Consider the following 20,986-nt stretch of genomic DNA (forward strand, 5'->3'; position numbering starts at 1 on the left):
CCCAGGCACCCCCAGCACCCTTTCTTAATAAAAACCCTTGAGAAAGTCGGGATAGAAGGAACATACTTAAAGATCATAAAAGCCATTTATGAAAAGCCCACAGCTAACATTATCCTTAATGGGGAAAAACTGAGAGCTTTTTCCCTGAGATCAGGAACACGACAGGGATGCCCACTCTCACCGCTGTTGTTTAACATAGTGTTGGAAGTTCTAGCATCAGCAATCAGACAACAAAAGGAAATCAAAGGCATCAAAATTGGCAAAGATGAAGTCAAGCTTTCGCTTTTTGCAGATGACATGATATTATACATGGAAAATCCGATAGACTCCACCAAAAGTCTGCTAGAACTGATACATGAATTCAACAAAGTTGCAGGATACAAAATCAATGTACAGAAACCAGTTGCATTCTTATACACTAACAATGAAGCAACGGAAAGACAAATAAAGAAACTGATCCCATTCACAATTGCACCAAGAAGCATAAAAAACCTAGGAATAAATCTAACCAAAGATGTAAAAGATGTGTATGCTGAAAACTATAGAAAGCTTATGAAGGTAATTAAAGAAGATATAAAGAATTGGAAAGACATTCCCTGCTCATGGATGGGAAGAATAAATATTGTCAAAATGTCAATACTACCCAAAGCTATCTACACATTCAATGCAATCCCAATCAAAATTGCACCAGCATTCTTCTCGAAACTAGAACAAGCAATCCTAAAATTCACATGGAACCACAAAAGGCCCTGAATAGCCAAAGTAATTTTGAGGAAGAAGACCAAAGCAGGAGGCATCACAATCCCAGACTTTAGCCTCTACTACAAAGCTGTAATCATCAAGACAGCATGGTATTGGCACAAAAACAGGCACATAGACCAATGGAATAGAATAGAAACCCCAGAACTAGACCCACAAATGTATGGCCAATTAATCTTTGACAAAGCAGGAAAGAACATCCAGTGGAAAAAAGTCTCTTTAACAAATGGTGCTGGGAAAACTGGACAGCAACATGCAGAAGGTTGAAACTATACCACTTTCTTACACCATTCACAAAAATAAACTCAAAATGGATAAAGGACCTGAATGTGAGACAGGAAACCATCAAAACCCTAGAGGAGAAAGCAGGAAAAGACCTCTCTGACCTCAGCTGTAGCAATCTCTTACTCGACACATCCCCAAAGGCAAGGGAATTAAAAGCAAAAATGAATTACTGGGACCTTATGAAGATAAAAAGCTTCTGCACAGCAAAGGAAACAACCAATAAAACTAAAAGGCAACCAACGGAATAGGAAAAGATATTTGCAAATGACATATCGGACAAAGGGCTAGTATCCAAAATCTATAAAGAGCTCACCAAACTCCACACCTGAAAAACAAATAACCCAGTGAAGAAATGGGCAGAAAACATGAATAGACACTTCTCTAGAGAAGACATCCGGATGGCCAACAGGCACATGAAAAGATGCTCAACGTCGCTCCTTATCAGGGAAATACAAATCAAAACCACACTCAGATGTCACCTCACGCCAGTCAGAGTGGCCAAAATGAACAAATCAGGAGACTATAGATGCTGGAGAGGATGTGGAGAAATGGGAACCCTCTTGTACTGTTGGTGGGAATGCAAATTGGTGCAGCCACTCTGGAAAACAGTGTGGAGGTTCCTCAGAAAATTAAAAATAGACCTACCCTATGACCCAGCAGTAGCACTGCTAGGAATTTACCCAAGGGACACAGGAGTACTGATGCATAGGGGCACTTGTACCCCAATGTTTATAGCAGCACTCTCAACAATAGCCAAATTATGGAAAGAGCCTAAATGTCCATCAACTGATGAATGGATAAAGAAATTGTGGTTTATATACACAATGGAGTACTACAGGGCAATGAGAAAGAACGAAATATGGCCCTTTGTAGCAATGTGGATGGAACTGGAGAGTGTGATGCTAAGTGAAATAAGCCATACAGAGAAAGACAGATACCATATGTGTTCACTCTTATGTGGATCCTGAGAAACTTAACAGAAACCCATGGGGGAGGGGAAGGAAAAAAAAAAAGAGGTTAGAGTGGGAGAGAGCCAAAGCATAAGAGACCGTTAAAAACTGAGAACAGGGGCGCCTGGGTGGCTCAGTCCGTTAAGCGTCCGACTTCGGCTCAGGTCATGATCTCACAGTCTGTGAGTTCGAGCCCCGCGTCGGGCTCTGTGCTGACCGCTCAGAGCCTAGAGCCTGCTTCGGATTCTGTGTCTTCCTCTCTCTCTGGCCCTCCCCTGCTCATGCTCTGTCTCTCTCTGTCTCAAAAATAAATAAACGTTTAAAAAAAAAAACAAAAAAAACTGAGAACAAACTGAGGGTTGATGGGGGGTGGGAGGGAGGGGAAGGTGGGTGATGGGTATTGAGGAGGGCACCTTTTGGGATGAGCACTGGGTGTTGTATGGAAACCAATTTGACAATAAATTTCATATATTGAAAAAAATTAAAAAAAAGAAATGAGCAAGGTATCCAATTAATATCCATGAATTAACTCAATTTAATACCAATGTTTTAAGTTACATTAAAGATGCTGGAAATTTACAATCAAGCCAACAATACCATAAAATATAATAACTGTTGTAATAAAGTTTGTCAGAATAATCATTCAATTTGATTAAACACAAATTTATATTTTTCATGATCTTAAACATTAAGTAGAAGTAATATAGCTTATTGGATTTTTATAACCTGTATAAGTTTATGAATAACATATCAAAGTAAAATAAAAATGCATACTTCCATTATACTTAATACTGAGGAGTCATAAAAGACATAGCTGTTTTTATGAATTCAAAATTATTTAATTCAATTTGTTTGTCAAAGATTATCCTAACTTATGTGAACTTAAGCTCCTAAAATCTTAACCTGATTAAGATTCCTTTATAAGAATACTTTTTCCAATCAGAATAGAGATCCTTTAATTTAAGACCTTATAATCTAATATAGCATCATGTGGAGTATGAAGATACTACTGCTTACACTTAATGCTCTTTTGAATGACAAATACTGATAGTTTATAGCCTCAATTCTAAACTTGCAGCCATTAGATTCAAATGCCCAGTTTTCAACAAAAATCACAAGGCATACAAAGAAACAGAGTAGTGTGGCTCACTCAAAGGAAAAAAAGTAGGTCAACAGAAACTGTGTCTGAAAAAGACACGATGGCAGGTCCACTGGACAAAGACTATATATAAAACAGCTGTCTAAAAGATGCCCAAAGAACTAAAAGAAACATGTGGAGAAAACTGAGAAAACAATGTGTGAACAAAATGCAAATATCAAAAAGAGATAGAAAACCTAGAGATAACCTAAAAGAAATTCTGGAGATGAGAAGTATAATAACTGAATTGAAAATTTCACGAAAGGGATTCAAAGGCAGGTTTGAGCAGGCAGAAGAAGGAATCAGAAAACTTGAGAACAGGATAATGGAAATTATCAACTCTAAGGAACAGAAAGAAAAAAGATTGAAGAAAAGTGAACAGAGCCAAAGGAACCTGCAGGACACCATCAAACAAACAGCACATTGTGGGAGTCCCAGTAGGAGAAGAGAAAGAGAAAGGGCAGAGAGGATATTTGAGAAAATAATGGCTTAAAGCTTTGCAAATATGAAGAAAGGCATGAATATAAACATCCAAAAAGTTCAATAAACTCCAAGAAAAATGAACTCAAAGCAACCCATGCTGAGACACATTACAATCAAACTTTCAAAAGACAAAGACAAAAGGAATATCGGTAGAAGTGATGTTTGACATTTCCAGGCCTGGACCACAAAAGTCTCCCATTCAGTTCTCTGTGATCTTGATATTTCCCCATAAACCTGAAGAATAGATTTTGAGGAGAGTGAAACTATGCAAAAGCAGAGCCTAGGTCCCTGAATCACTGCAAAGAAAGCTTCTCATTGAATGTCCTCTGTAAGCAAAGTGATTGAGAAATAAACCTCTACTTTCTTCTACCACTGACACTTCAGAGGCTATTTGATTTAAACCTAGCATTATCCCAAATACTATACTTTGCATATGTCATTTTGTTGCCACGCCCACCCTGTTATATCTGACTACCAAAATGTTTAAAAGTCCATCTCAAATGCCAATACTTTTTCTAGTCACCCACCCCAAATTATCTGCCCCTTGTGTAACATTAAGCATCTCTCTTTTTATTCTTTTATAACACTGATCACATAGTATTTAGTAATATTTGTGTTCATATTTTGTCTCTACAGTGGACTTTATGCTTCCAAAAGGCAAGATCATATTTATTTCATCTTTACATGTCCCACAGTTTCTAGTAGAGTGTGTTGTACACAAACACTGTATACATATTGAATTATGCGGATAGTTTGTATTACACATCATCTCCCCTAAATCCCTAAATCACCTCTGCAGTAGAAGGCCATCAAGTTGGTCCTACTGGTGGATAGTTTGTGTATTGGAACCTGATTTTTCCATTCTTGAATGCTATCTCTCTCTGACTCCACCACCTTTTCTCTGTCCCTTTCTTGGACATGCCTATAGGCAGCACTCTTTCTTAAAACTTCTTCTTAAAGCTAAATTATGTCCATATAGAATTTCCCACTTTTTACTGATCTTTGGTTCAGAAAAACAATTTTTGTAAGTTTATTTGAGAGAGAGCACGAGTGGGTGAGGGGCAGAGAGAGAGAGAGAGAGAGAGAGAGAGAGAGAGAGAGAGAATCCCAAGCAGGCTCTGCACTGTCAGCACAGAGCCTGACGTGGGGCTTGAACTAACAAACTGTAAGATCATGACCTGAGCTGAAATCAAGAGTCAGACACTTAACCAGCGGAGTGACCCAGGCACCCCAGAAAAAAAATGTTAAAAAAAATTCATCACAGAAGCTCAGCAAGTAGCTGAACTCCTACCTGGTCTGATAGGAATGAATCTCCCATAGCTCCTACCTGGTCTGATAGGAATGAATCACAGTACACATCCCTAGCCATACTGTCTTCCAGTACTTCGCTTTTCATCCAGGGCAGTACTTCCCATATATACAGGAAGTCAAGTTAGGGGTTTTTTTCAATTTTTTTAATGTTTATTATTGAGAGACAGAAACAGAGCATGAGTAGGGGAGGGGCAGAGAGAGGAGGAGACACAATCTGAAGCAGGCTCCAGGCTCTGAGCTGTCAGCACAGAGCTGGACATGGGGCTCTAATTCACAAACCGTGAGATCATGACCTGAACCGAAGTCAGACGCCTAACCGAGTGAGCCACCCAGGCACCCCAGGAAGTCAAGTTTTATTCCCTAGTACTCCCATAGATGGCCAGCTATGTTTCACTGTATTATCAAGCTTATTGACTTCTCTTAATCTTCTCTTATCTCTTCTGAAATCTAATCTCAACATGAAATGTTGGAGTAGTATTAATCATATCCACCACCATAAGATTACACAGTTTTGTGCATATTATGTCATTTAATACTAATTGTAACCACACGAGGAAATTATTAAAATTAATAATTTTCATATGATCCAGCAATTCCTTTGTATATCTGAAGGAAACAAAATCACTATTTTTTTTTAATTTTTTTTTTTCAACAGAGAGAGACAGCATGAGCAGGGGAGGGGCAGAGAGAGAGGGAGACACAGACTCCGAAGCAGGCTCCAGGCTCTGAGCTGTCAGGACAGAGCCTGATGTGGGGCTTGAACCCACAGACTGTGAGATCATGACCTGAGCCAAAGTCTCGGCGGCTTAACCGACTGAGCCACCCAGGCGCCCCCAAAATCACTATTTTTAAGAGATAGCTGCACCCCTGTGTTTATTGCAGCATTATTTACAATAACCAATACATGAAAGCAACCTAAGTGTCCTAAGTGTCCTAAGAAAATACACAACAGAATATTATCCAGCCATAAAAAGAAGGGAGCCTTGCCATTTGCAATAACATGGATGGATCTAGAGGGTATTAAGCTAAGTGAAATAAGACAGAGAAAGACAAATACCATATGATCTCACTTATATGTAGAATCTTAAAAAAAAAAAAAAAAGGGACTCATAGATGCAGAGAACAGGTGGGTGGCTGCCAGAGGTGGGTGTTGTGAGAGTGAGCAAAATGGGTGAAGAGGGTCAAAAGGTATAAACTTCCAACTATAAAATAAATAAATCCTGGGGATTTAATGTATAGCATGGTGACCATAGTTAATAATACTATGTTGTATATCTGAAAGTTGCAAAGAGAGTAGATCTTAAAAGTTCTCGTCACAAGAAAAATATTTTGAACTATGCATGGTGAGGGATGTTAACTAGACTTATGGTGGTGATCATTTTGCAATAATGCAAATATTGGATCATTATAATTTGAATCTGAAACTAATATAATGTTATATGTCAATTAAATCTCAATAAAAAATAATGAACTTTCGGCCATGCATCAAAAGTAAACAGAAACACAAAAATCACATGTGCATAAATCAAAGAGCTCTTCTCCTTCCAAGTGGGCACAAAATTCTTAATTACTTTGAGCTTGAGAGGAGCAAAAAAATACGTTGTCTATTGCCCAATAGAAAATAAATCTCTATAACAATTATTCCATTAAAGAATCACAAAATGGTTAAGCAATAAAACCAAGTTCTTGATCATTGCTGCCACCAATGGTTATTGGCCATAAAAGAACCAAAATGAAAACCAAAAGCAAAATCAGTACATAGGAAAATTAAAACTAGAAAAAAGAAAATGTCTGCAAAGTTCTATTGCCACCTTGAATTCATCTCTGGGGTCAAAGAAAAAATGTACCTGGTATACTTCCCTCAATATTCTCTAAAGATGAATCTTTTGGACATCTTGGCAAAGACTTCCAAAACTATTAAAATATCATTTTCAGAGAAGGGTGAATTAATAAGCTTCATATATGTATAAAAATAAACTCACATTAAAGGTTTCTTTAATCATTGACAAGGAACTGGTGAGGTTCAAAGGAAAATCAAAGAAAAGAACCACATATATGGATCAGGGATATTGAAGTGAAGGTGCAAATGTAAGCAAAACTGACCTTTTCCACAGTGGGGGAGGAAGTCAGTGGAACCTTCTCTGAGAATTAACGTGTGTAAATAAGGATTCTATTGAATTGCTATCACTTATCTACAGAGTTGCAAAATAGCTCCAAGAGGATCAGAAGATGTGGAAGACTATGCTATAAGATTATGCATAGTTTTCCACTGAAGTACAAAATTTCCCTGAAACAGCTATTATTCAAATTAGGAGAACCATCTAGGAGGACTTTACACCAACTGCCATGGCCCATGGATCCCTTAAACCAGCCCCATAGCAGACTGATACAACTGCTTTTCTCTTCTTTCCAAGTCATTAAAACACAGCGGTGTACTGTAGGTGTGGAGAGCCAATTCTGGAGTCAGAACTGTATTTGGATACTAAACTCCATCATATGGTAGCTCTGAGATACTAGCCAATTTATGTATCTTCTCTAAGCTACAATTTTGTCACCTATGAAACTAGAATAGTAATACAGCCAGTGTAGAGCATATATGTAGATTAAGTGAAATAATGTGTGTAAAGCACCTAGTCCAGTGCCCGGAAAACACAAGTATTTAAGAAATAGTATCTAGTAACTATATGACACTTGGTAATTAAAATGACAAATCATTATTTTTTTTGATGGTTATAAATTATCTCATTTAATCCTCATAATAATACTATGAAGAGTTTGCTGTTATTCCCATTTGACAGATAAGAAACTGGAAACTCAGATAATAAAGTATCCAACTTAAGAAACTTTAATAGAGTTAGTTAAAAACACAACAAAACAAATAACAAAAGGTATGTCAAAAAAGGAAAATGTTTAGATCACTCATATTTCTACCTTTCTGTGGTTACTACTATGAACCAAATCATTCTTTAAAGATGGGTGATACTTGTAGTCATTCCTAGACAGACATTACTCTATTACACTGCTCCTTTACATTTGATAGTAAATAGGACACTTTCACATATTATTTTAGCCTGTGTCCAAGTGAAAATTATAGATTACAATATGTAAACATATACTATATGTACATGTGCTTATCACAGCTAGTGTGCATTAAAGAATCTGTATTCATTCAAAACTGATAAATTATCCACAGATATTAATTCCTCTATTATAAATTAGATTGTTCACTTCAGTGATATCAAATAGTTCACTGGAAGCCATTTAACATATAAAAATTGTGCTTGTGTACCTGGCAGAGTGATCAATTATGTACAATTGTCCTTGAATTCTCTAATTTTCTGAAGACTATAGTTGTGGTAAGAGACCTAAATAAAAATAGATAAACCATAGGAAATAGCAAGTAATATAAATATAATAAAAACTGGATTCAGTTCCAATGCTAACTCTGTTGGGTAGCTGTTGACTTTTCAGATCTTAAGGATGTATGTTGTTAAAAGCAATATCATGTAGTGGCTGACAGTAGGGACTCAAGAGTCAGACTGCCTAGGTTGGAATTCCTGCTCCATCAGTGATTAGCTGTATAACCTCAGATAAGTAACTAACTGAATCTCTCAGTTCTTCAATTCCCTCCTCTGTAAAATGCAGATAATAAGAGAGCTAACATTTAAGTTCACTGCAAAATAATGTTAAATGAGATAATAGTATTAAAATACTTATAACAGTGCCTGATACATACTAAGTACTCCATAAATGTTGGTTACTTTTATTGTGATGATGCAGCAGTTAAGGCTTGAGAGAGGTGACCATTTTTGTAACTAATCTTTGAGGTTGTTCTGAATGTCCCATATCTTTGCTCTGTTATAGTCGGATGAATCCTTGTCTATTTTTAAGGAAGCCTCAACTGATCCTATCAGAGTGCTCAGCTGGCTCCGCAGAGACCTGGAAAAAAGTACAGCAGGGTTCCAAGATGCTAGGTTCAAGCCTGGAGAATCCTCACTTGGCGGGGAAATGAGCAACCCAGGAGGAGACCCCCACAGTGGTTTTTCTGTGGACTATTACAATACCACAACCAAGGGCAGTCCAGGAAGATTGCATTTTGAGATGATGCACAGAGAAAACCCTGTCCAGGGCCCCAGTGTCCCACTTGGTAATGGGAGTTCAGTAGATGAAGTTTCCTTCTATGCTAATCGCCTCACAAATCTAGTCATAGCCATGGCCCGCAAGGAGATCAATGAGAGGATAGATGGCTCTGAAAACAAATGTGTCCACCAGTCATTGTACATAGGAGATGAGCCCATACCCAACAAAAGCTTGAGTAAGGTGGCATCAGATCTGGTGAACAAGACAGTCTCTGCATGTTCCAAGAATGCTACCTCAGATAAGACTCCTGGCTCTGGTGACAGAGCCTCAGGATTATTACGGAGTCCCCCACATTTGAAATATAAGACCACTCTGAAGATGAAGGAGAGCACCAAAGAAAGCAAGGGTCCAGATGACAAGCCTGCTTCTAAGAAGTCTTTCTTCTATAAGGAGGTGTTTGAATCTCGTAACGCAGGTGATGCCAAAGAGGGTGGAAGGTTATCTGGGGAGAGAAAGATGTTCAGAGGGCAAGAAAGGCCCGATGACTTTACAGCTTCTGTTAGTCAAGGGATAATGACCTATGCTAACAGTGTGGTTTCTGATATGATGGTTTCCATTATGAAGACACTGAAGATCCAAGTGAAGGACACAACTATTGCCACCATCCTGCTAAAGAAGGTACTGCTCAAGCATGCAAAAGAGGTCGTCTCAGATCTCATTGATTCCTTCATGAAGAACCTCCACAGTGTCACAGGGACCCTCATGACTGATTCAGATTTTGTCTCAGCTGTGAAAAGAAGTTTATTCTCTCACGGAAGCCAGAAGGCCACAGATATCATGGATGCCATGCTGGGTAAGCTATACACTGTGATGTTTGCAAAGAAACCTCCAGAAATTATCAGGAAAACCAAGGACAAGTCTGAGAGTTACTCCCTTGTCTCCATGAAAGGAATGGGTGACCCTAAGAAACAAAATGTAAACTTTGCATCAATGAAATCTGAAGGTAAATTGAGGGAAAAAATGTACTCTCCCGCATCCAAACCAGAAAAGAAGACTTGTGCCGAAACTCTGGGTGAACACATTATCAAAGAGGGATTGAGCTTTTGGCATAAAAATCAGCAAAAAGAAGGAAAATCTCTGGGTTTCCAACAGGCAACATTTGCAGCTCCCAACAAACAGTATAAGCCTGTACCAGACATTCCCCTGGGATATCCTCTGGATACTTGCAACCTCAGCCCCCCTATACAATGCCGAGAGAAACCTGAGAATTTTATGTGTGATTCAGACTCCTTGGCCAAGGACCTGATCGTATCAGCCTTACTTCTGATTCAGTACCACCTGGCACAGGGAGGAAGCATGGATGCACAGAGCTTCCTTGAAGCTGCTGGCAGCACCAACCTGCCTGCCAACAAGTCCCCTGAAGTTTCTGATGAGTCCAGCCTTAAGTCTCCTCATATGGGAGGTGACCAAGATGAAGCAGAAAAGAAGGATCTAAAGAGTGTTTTCTTTAACTTTATCCGGAATTTACTTGGTGAGACCATTTTCAAGAGTGACCATAGCTCTGAACCCAAGGTACCAGAACAGCCAGTTAAGGAAGAATATAACTACCAGTGTGAAAGACCTGTAACCCCTTCTTCCATCAAATTAAGTGAAGGTGATGAGGCTGGTGGTACCTTTGCTGGGCTGACCAAGATGGTTGTTAACCAACTAGATGGCCACATGAATGGGCAGATGGTAGAATATCTGATGGATTCAGTGATGAAATTATGTCTCATTATTGCCAAGTCCTGTGACTCTCCCTTGGCAGAGCTGGGCGATGATAAGTCTGGGGATGCAAGCAGGCCAACTTCAGCCTTCCCAGATAATTTATATGAGTGTTTACCAGTCAAGGGCACAGGGACAGCAGAGGCTGTCCTGCAGAATGCCTATCAAGCTATCCATAATGAATTGAGAGGTATATCAGGACAGCCCCCTGAAGGGTATGCAGCACCCAAAGTGATTGTCAGCAATCATAACCTAACTGACACAGTTCAGAACAAGCAACTCCAAGCTGTACTTCAGTGGGTAGCCGCCTCTGAACTCAATGTCCCCATTTTGTACTTTGCTGGTGATGATGAAGGAATCCAGGAGAAGGTAAGGAAGTAGAGTCAGAGGAATTTGGAGAGATCTATTAAGGGTTAACTAGGGTTTTAAGTTCTGTTTTCTTTCTGAATGGGAAGATAGCCACAAGAAGGGTAGAATGGGGACAGCAAGAATTTGAAGATGCCTCTTGGAAGAAATAACGGATAAAGTAAAATTAGATTTTGCCCAATAGGAAGCATATCAAATGGGGAAAAGAGGGATAGATCTTATATAATCACATATATAAGTGGGATAAGTTTTATATTCATCACATATCATGTATGTGATATGTATGTGTGTATGTGTGTGTCTATATATATATACATGTATTTTTCTGCATGTATTGTTGGGAATGCACAGGTAAAAAACCTCTAAGAGGTTTAGCAAGAGTCAGATAAAGGTCTGGGCCTCAGGCTGAAGTTTGGATAAGACAGCATATTTCCCAAAGTATGAGAAGGAGCTGCTTGGAGGCATGCCGGGGATGTGTTAAGGGAGTTGGGAGTGGGGTAAAGAATCCAGGCTCATACCCTTTCAAACCTGTGATTATTCTCTCAGCTGATTGTCTAGGAAGTATTGGGGATTTGAAGGGATTCAATAAATAACATCCCTCTTCCCCATACTCTAAGTTCAATTGAGAAATAAGAGTAAAGAATAAGGCAGATGGGAAACCCAAGTTTTCACTGTTATTACTGGTAAAGGTAAGAGTGCCTTGTGCCTTCAAACTCCTTGCTTCTCCACGTATAGGCCTTGGAACTGCTTACTGAAGAAATGTGTGTGTGTGTGTGTGTGTGTGTGTGTGTGTGTGTGTGTGTGTGTGTGGTAGAACTGGTATATAACAAACACTACAGGCAGACCTCAAAGACATTGTGGGTTCTGTTCCACACCACTGCAATAAAGTCAAATTTTTTTGGTTTCCCAGTGCATATAAAAGTTATGCTTGCATTATAGTGTAGTCTATTAAGTGTGCACTAGCATTATTTCTTTAAAAAGTACATACTTTAAAAAATGCTTTATTGCTAAAAATGTTAACCATTTTTGAGCTCTTAGCAAGTATAATCACTAGTCAAGATCACTACAACAAATATAATAATAATGAAAAAGTTTGAAATATTGCGAAATCACCAAAATATAACACAGAGACAGAGTGAACAAATTCTGTTGGAAAATGGCACCAATAGATTTGCTTAATGCAGGGTTGTCACAAATTTCACTTTGTTAAAAACACAATATCTGCAAAGCACAATAAAGCAAAGTATAATAAAACTAGTATACCTGCATATCTGTTTCAGGTATACAACATTATAATTCAATATCTGGATATACTATAAAGTGATTTTCACCGTAAGTCTAGTTACCATCCATCACCACATGATTCAACTCTTTCACCTATTTCACTCACTCCTAACCCAGTTTCCCTCTGATAACTACCAGTCTGTTTTCTATCTCTATGAGTTTGTTTTTGTTCTGTTATTTAGATTCAAGATATAAATCTGGAAATCATATAGTATTTGTCTTTCTCTGACTTATTCCACTTAGCATTACACCCTCGAGTTCCACCCTCAAGTTGTCACAACTGACAAGGTTTCCTCCTTTTTTATGGCTGAGTACTGTTCCATCACACACACACACACACACACACACACACACACACACACACACACACACACACACACCCCATACCTTCTTTATCCATTTACCCGTTGAAGGACACTTGGGTTGTTTCCATATCTTGACTACTGTAAAAAATGCTGCAATGAACATACAGGTGCATATAGCTTTTCAAATTTGTGTTTTTGTATTCTTCAGATAAATACTCAGATGTGGAATTGCTGGATTATAGGGTAGTTCTATTTTTCATTTTTTGAAGAATTTCCATATCACTTGCCACAGTGCCTATACCAATTTACATTTCCACCAACAGTGTGTGAGGATTTCCTCTTCTCCACATCTTCTCCAATTCTTGTTATTTCTTGTCTTTTTTATAATAGCCATTCTAACAGGTATGAAGTGATATTTTATTGCGGTTTTGATTTGCTTTTCCCTGATAATTACTTCAATTAGATATTGAACATCTGTCTTCTTTCAAAAAATATCTATTCAGATCTTCTGCCCATTTTTTGTTGCATTATTCTTAAAATTTATTGAAATAAGGTTGGCATACAATGTATTAGTTTCAGATGTACAAAGTAGTAATTTTATAACTCTACACATTACTCAGTGCTCACCACAATAAGTGTAGTCACCATCTTTCACCATACAAGGTTATTACAATGTTATTGACTTCATTCCCCATGCTGGACTTTTCATCTCCATGACTTATTTATTGTATAACTAAAACCTTATACCTTTTCATCTCTTTCACCAGTTTTGCCACCCTCCACACTCCTTCCCTCTGGCAACCCCTAGTTTGTTCTCTGTATTTAAGAGTCTGTTTTTGTCTGTTTGTTTATTAATTTGTTTTGTTTTTTAGATTCCATATATAAATGAAATCATGCAATATTTGTCTTTCTCTAAATTATTTTTTAATCAGGTTGCTTGTGTTTTGTTGTTAAGTTGTAGGAGTCATATATTTTGAATATTAACCCCTGATCAGATGTGTAATGTGTAAATATTTTCTCCCATTCAATAGGCTGCCTTTTCATTTTGTTGATGGTTCTATTGTTCTGCAGAAGCTGTTTAGTTTGATGTAGTCCCTATTTGTTTCTGCTTTCATTTCCCTTGCCTTTGGAGTCAGACTCAAAAAAAAATCACTAAGACCAGTGTCATGGAACTTACCACTTGTGTCATCTAGGAATTTTATGGTTTCAGGTCTTCTATTCAAGTATTTAATCCATTTGAGTTAATTTTTTATATGATGTAAGGTAGTGGCCTAGTTTCATACTTTTGCATGTAGCTGTCCAGTTTACTGAGCACCATTTATTGAATAAACTGTTCTTTCCTTGTTGCATATTCTAGGCTCCTTTTTGTAAATTAATTGACTATATATGTGTGGGCTTATTTCTGGGCTCTCCATTCTGTTCCATTGACTTATGTGTCTGTTTTTAGTGGCAAAACCATACTTTTTTGATTAGTATAGCTTTGTAGCGCAGTTTAAAATCAGCAAGCATGGTACATTCAGGTTTGTTTTTTCCTTCTCAAGACTGCTTTGGCTATGTGGGGCCTTTTGTGGTTCCTTACAAATTTTAGAATTATTTGTTTTAGTTCTGTGAAAAATGCCACTGGATTTTGATACATATTGCATTGAATCTGTAGATTGTTTTGGGTAGTATGGACATTTTAACAATGTTAGTTCTTCCAATCCATGAGCACAGGATACCTTTACATTTATTTGTGTCATCTTCAATTTCTTTTATCAGTGTCTTACAATTTTCATTTCACAGTACTTTCACTTTTTTGGTTAAATTTATTTCTAGGTATTTTATCCTTTTGATGCAATTGTAAATAGGATTGTTTTAATTTCTCTTTTTAGTAATTTGTTATTATTGTATAGAAACAAAACAGATATCTGTATATTGATTTTTTTCCTGCAACTTTACTTAATTTCATAAATTAGTTCTGACAGGTTTTTGATGGTGTCTTTAGGGATATATATATATATTCATGTCATCTGTAATTAGAGAGAATTTTGCTTCTTCCTTTCTGATTTGGATGCCCTTCATTTCCTTTTCTTGCTTAATTTCTGTGACTAGGACTTCCAATAATATGTTGAATAAAAGTGGCTAGAGCATTCTTGTCTTGTTCCTGATCTCAGAGGAAAAGCTTTCAACTATTCACCATTGAGTATGATATTAGCTGTGGCTTTGTCATATAAAGCCTTCATTGTATTGACGTAGGTTCCTTCTATACCCACTTTGTTGAGTGCTTTTTATCATAAGTGGGTATTAAATTTTGTCACATGCTTCTTTCTGCATTTATTGAGATGATCATATAATTTTAATCTTTTATTTTGTTAATGTGGTATATCATACTGATTCATTGGTAAATGTTGAGCCATCCTTGCATCCTTGGAATAAATGCCACTTGAGCATGGTGTATGATTCTTCTATTGTAATGTTGAATTTGGTTTGCTAATATTTTGTAGAGGATGTTGTATCTATGTTCATTTAGGGATGTTGGCCTCTGATTTGTTTTTCTGGTGTCCTTATATGGTTTTGGTATCAAGGTAATGCCTGACCTGTACAATGAGTTTGGAAGTGTTCTCTCCTCTTCAATTTTTTTGGAATAGTTTGAGAAAGACAGGTATTAAATCTTCTTTGAATGTCTGGTAGAATTCACCAGTGAAGCCATCTGGTCCTGGACTTTTGTTTGTTGAATCAGATTACTGACTCAATCTCTTTGCTAGAAATCGGTCTATTCAGATTTTCTTCATGATCCAGCCTTGAAAGAGTATATGTTTCTAGGAATTTATACATTTCTTCTAGGTTGTCCAATTTTCTGGCATGTAGTTTTTCATAGTACACTCTTATAACCCTTGGTATTTCTGTAGTATCAGTTGTAAACTTCTCCTCTTTCATTTCTGATTTTATTTGAGCCCGGTGTGTGTGTCCTTAGATCTGAGGTAAATCTCTTGCAGGCAACAAACAAATGGGTCTTGTGGGCTTTTTAAATCCAATTTCATGATTATTTTCTGTTTTTGTTGTTCCTCTCTGTTCCTTTCTTCTCTTGCTTTCTTCTCTTGTGGTTTGGTGATTTTTTTTAGCGTTACATTTAGAATTCTTTTTCATTGTCTTATGTGTATCTAGATTATTGCTTTATGGTTACCATAAGGTTTACATATAACATCCTATATTTACAACAGTCTATTTAAGTTGATAGCATCTTAAGTTTGAGCACATTTTTAAAATTCTACATTTTTGCACCTCCCCCATGTTCTGTATTTTTAATGTCCTAGTTTATATCTTTTTATTTTGTATTCCCTTAACTGTTATTATAGTTACACTGGATTTTGCTACTTTTGTCTTTTAACCTTTATACTAGCTTTATAAGTGGCTAATTCACTACCTTTACTAACATTTGCATTCACCAAAGAGATTTTTACTTTCATATGTTTTCTTGTTACTAGTTAGTGCCTTTTGTTTTTAGCTTAAAGAAGTTCCTTTAACATTTCTTATAAGGGTAGAATAATAATAATGTACTTTTTTAGCTTTTGCTTTTCTGGGAAACTTTTTATCTCTCCTTCAATTTTGATTGATAACCTTGCCAGTAGACTCTTCTCAACTGGAAGATTTTTTTTCCCCCAGCCCTTTGAATTTATCATACCACTTCCTTCTGGCTTGCAAAATTTTTGCTGAAAAATCTCCTGATAGTCTTATGGAGGTTCCCTTCTATAGGACAAGTTGTTTTTCTCTTGCTGCTTTTAATATTCTCTTTTTATCTTTAACTTTTAACATCTCAATTATAAATTAAATAATCTCTTTGGGTTCATTTTATGTGGAACTTTCATTGTTTCCTGGAGGTGGATGTCTGTTTACTTCCCCAGGTTAGGAATGTTTTTAGCCATTATTTATTCAAATAAATTTTCTACTGTCTTCTCTTCTGGGCTCCTATAATGCAAACTTCTGTTTGAAGTTTTCCTACACTAAAAACTTCATTTTTCTTTTTGCTGCTCTGTTTGGGTCATTTCCACTGCTGTCTCTGGGTCACTGATCTGTTCTTCTACTCTATCTAGTCTTCTATTGAACCTCTCTAGTGCTTTATTCAGTTTAACTATTGTATTCTTCAGATCTGTGACTTCTGTACGGTACTTTCTTATCTTTTCCATCTCATTGTTCGTTCTCACCATGTTTATCTATTCTTCTCCTGAGTTTGGTGAGCATCTTTCTGACCACTACTTTGAACTCTTTATCAGGTAAATTACTTATCTCCATTTCATTAAGGTCTCTTTTTTGAAGTTTTGTCTTATTCTTTTGTTTGGAATATATTACTCTGTCTTCTCATCTTGTTTAACTCTTTGTTTGTTTCTATGTATTAGGTGAAACAGCTCTTTCCTAGCCTTGAAGGAGTGGCCTTATATAGGAGATGAAACTTATTATTCAGCTGTATCCTAGCTTTTGGCTGTTTCTCAGATCTTAGTGATTTTCTGATTAGCTTGATTTGTTCTTTTTTTTAATATAATGTATTGTCAAGTTAGCTAACATACAGTGTATACAGTGTGCTCTTGGTTTTGGGGGTACATTCCTGTGATTCATCACTTATATACAACACCCAGTGCTCATTCCAACAAGTGCCCTCCTCAATGCCCATCACCCATTTTCTCCTCTCCCCTGCCCCTCCCATCAATCCTCAGTTTGTTCTTTGTATTTAAGAGTCTCTTATAGGTTTACTTCCCTCTCTGTTTGCAACTATTTTCCCCCTTCCCTTCCCCCATATTCTTCTGTTAAGTTTCTCAAGTTCAACAGATGAGTGAAAACATATGATATCTGTCCTTCTCTGACTGACTTATTTCACTTAGCATAATACCCTCCAGTTCCATCCACGTTGTTGCAAATGGGAGGATTTTATTCTTTCTCATTGCCAAGTAGTATTCCATTGTATATATAAACCACATCTTCTTTAGCCATTCATCAGTTGGGCTCTTTCCATAATTTGGCTATTGTTGAAATCACTGCTATAAACATTGGAGTACATGTGCCCCTATGAATCAGCACTCCTTTATTCTTTGGATAAATTCCTAGTAGTACTATTGCTGGATCATAAGGTAGTTCTATTTTTAATCTCTTTAGGAACCTCCACACTGTTTCCCAGAGTGACTGCACCAGTTTGCATTCCCACAGTGCAAGAGGGTTCCTGTTTCTCTACATCCTCACTAACATCTGTTGTTTCCTGAGTTGTCCATTTTAGCCACTCTGACCAGTGTGTGGTGGTATCTCAGTGTGGTTTTGATTTGTATTTCCCTGATGATGAGTGATGTTGAGCATCTTTTCATGTGTCTGTTAGCCATCTGAATGTCTTATTTGGAAAAGTGACATTCCATTCTGCCCATTTCCTCATCAGGTTATTTGTTTTTCGGGTGTTGAGTTTGGTAAGTTCTTTGTAGATTTTGGACACTAACCCTTTATCTGATATGTCATTTGCAAATATCTTCTCCTATTCCATCAGTTGCCTTTTAGTTTTGTTGCTTCCTTCCCTGTGCAGAAGCTTTTTTTTTGAAGAGGTCCCAATAGTTCATTTTTGCTTTGATTTCCCTTGCCTTCAGAGACATGTCGAGCAAGAAATTGCTGTGGCTGAGATTAAAGAGATTGTTGCCTGTTTTCTCCTCTAGGGTTTGATGGTTTACTGTCTCACATTTAGGTATTTCATTCATTTTGAATTTATTTTTGTGTGTAGTGTAAGAAAGTGGTCCAGTTTCATTCTTCTGCATGTTGCTTGTCCAGTTCTCTCAGCACCATTTGCTAAAGAGACTGTTTTCCAATGGATACTCTTTCCTGCTTTGTCAAAGATTAGTTGTCCATATATTTGTGTGTCCAGTTCTGGTTTCTCTATTATATATGTCTGTTTTTGTGCCAATACCATACTGCCTTGATGATTACAGCTTTGTAGTAGAGGCTAAAGTCCAGCATTGTGATGCCTCTGCTTTGGTTTTCTTTTTCAACATTGCTTTGGCTATTTGGGGTCTTTTGTGGTTCCATACTAATTTTAGGATTGTTTTTTCTAGCTTTGAGAATAATACCAGTGCAGTTTTGATTGGGATTGCATTGAATGTGTAGATTGCTTTGGGTAGTATTGACATTTTATTTTATTTTTAATTTTTTTTAACGTTTATTTATTTTTGAGACAGAGAGAGACAGAGCATGAACAGGGGAGGAGTAGAGAGAGGGAGACACAGAGTCTGAAACAGGCTCCAGGCTCTGAGCTGTCAGCACAGAACCCGACACGGGGCTTGAACTCATGGACCGCGAGATCATGACCTGAGCCGAAGTCGGCCACTTAACCGACTAAGCCACCCAGGCGCCCCTTGACATTTTAATAATATTTGTTCTTCCAATCCATTAGCATGGAATGTTTTTCCATTTCTTTGTGTCTTCTTCAATTTCTTTCATAAGTTTTCTATAGTTTTCAGCATACAGATATTTTACATCTTTGGTTAGGTTTATTCCTTGTTATTTTATGGTTCTTAGTGCATTGTAAATGGGATCAATTTCTTGGTTTTCTGTTGCTTCATTATTGACGTATAGAAATGCAACCGATTTCTGTGCATTGATTTTTGTATCCTGCAACTTTGCTGAGTTCATGTATCAGTTCTAGTGGCTTTTTGGTGGAGTCTTTTGGGTTTTCCATGTAGAGTATCATGTCATCTGCAAAAAGTGAAAGTTTGACTTCTTTGCCAATTTGGATGGCTTTTATTTTGTCATCCGATTGCTGAAGCTAGGACTTCCAACACTATGTTAAACAACAGTGGTGAGAGTGGACATCCCTGCCATGTTCCTGATCTCAGAGGGAAAGCTCTCAGTTTTTCCCCATTGAGGATGATATTAGCTGTGGACTTTTCATATATGTCTTTCATGATGTTAAGGTATGTTCCTTCTATCCCGGTTTTCTTGAAGGTTTTTATTAAGAAAGGATGCTGTATTTTGTCAAATGCTTTTTCTGCATCTATTGACAGGATCATATGGTTATTATCCTTTCTTCTATTAATGTGCTATACACATTGATTGATTTGCAAATTTTGAACCAACCTTGCAACCCAGGAATGAATCCCACTTGATCATGGTGAATAATTCTTTTAATACACTTGAATTCAATTTGCTAGTATCTTGTTGAGAATTTTTGCATCTGTGTTCTCAGGAATATTGGCCTGTAACTCTCCTTTTTTGTGGAGTCTCTGTCTAGTTTGGGAATCAAGGTAATGCTGGTTTCATAGAATGAGTCTGGAAGCTTTCCTTCCATTTCTATTTTTTGGAACAGCTTGAGAAGATCGGTATTAACTCTGTTTTAAATGTCTGGGAGAATTCCCCTGGGAAGCCATCTGGCCCAGGTCTCTTATTTGTTGGGAGATTTTTGATAACTGATTCAATTCCTTGGATGGTTATGGGTCTGTTCGAATTTTCTGTTTCTCCCTGTTTGAGTTTTGGTAGTGTGTGGGTGTCTAGGAACTTGTCCATTTCTTCCAGGTTTTCCAGTTTGTTGGCATATAATTTTTCATAGTATTCTTTAATAATTGTTTGTATTTCTGTGGTGTTGGCTGTGATCTGTCCTTTTTCATTTGTGATTTTATCTATTTGGATCCTCTCTGTTTCCTTTTTGAGAAGTCTGGCTAGAGATTTATCAACTTTATTTTTTCAAAAAAACAGCTCTTAGATTCATTTATCTGTTCTACTGGTTGGGTTGGGTTTTTTTTTTTTTTTTGGATTCTATATTGTTTATTTCTGTTCTAATCTTTATTATTTCTCTTCTTCTACTGGCCTTGGAGTTCATTTGCTGTTCTGCTTCTAGTTCCTTTAGGTGTGAAGTTATATTTTATATTTAGGATTTTTCTTGTTTCTTGTGATAGGCCTGGGTTGCAATGTATTTTCTTCTTAGGACTCCTTTGCTGCATCCCAAAGGGTTCGGATTGTTGTGTTTTCATTTTAATTTGCTTCCATATATTTTTAAATTTCTTCTCTAATTGCCTGGTTGACCCATTCATTCTTTAGTAGGACGTTCTTTAACCTCCATGCATTTGGAGATTTTCCAAATTTTTTTCTTGTGGTTGATCTCAAGTTTCATAGCATTGTGATCTGAAAATATGCACAGTATGATCTCAATTCTTTTCTATTTTTTGAGGGCTGTTTTGTGACCCAGTATGTGATCTATCTTGGAGAATGTTCCATGTGCACTTGAGAAGAATGTGTATTCTGCAGCTGTTGGATAAAAAGTTCTG

At 37.2% G+C, this 20,986-nt stretch overlaps 1 protein-coding gene across 5 annotated transcripts in view; it reads left to right on the plus strand.

The window, feature by feature from the left end:
- Positions 1-20,986, plus strand: part of AKAP3 (A-kinase anchoring protein 3) — a 49,783-nt gene that overhangs the window by 17,290 nt on the left and 11,507 nt on the right. For 4 of the 5 annotated variants that reach the window (XM_086714266.1, XM_086714268.1, XM_086714267.1 and 1 more), the window contains one exon: positions 8,791-11,139. In XM_086714266.1, the coding sequence (XP_086570392.1) occupies positions 8,791-11,139 (2,349 nt within the window). The remainder of the gene's footprint in view (positions 1-8,790; positions 11,140-20,986) is intronic. The other variant, XM_025930768.2, reaches the window with a different exon arrangement.

Source organism: Puma concolor, chromosome B4 (assembly GCF_028749965.1).
Source record: "Puma concolor isolate L17-30 chromosome B4, mPumCon1.1.hap2, whole genome shotgun sequence".
NCBI classification, from domain to species: domain Eukaryota; kingdom Metazoa; phylum Chordata; class Mammalia; order Carnivora; family Felidae; genus Puma; species Puma concolor.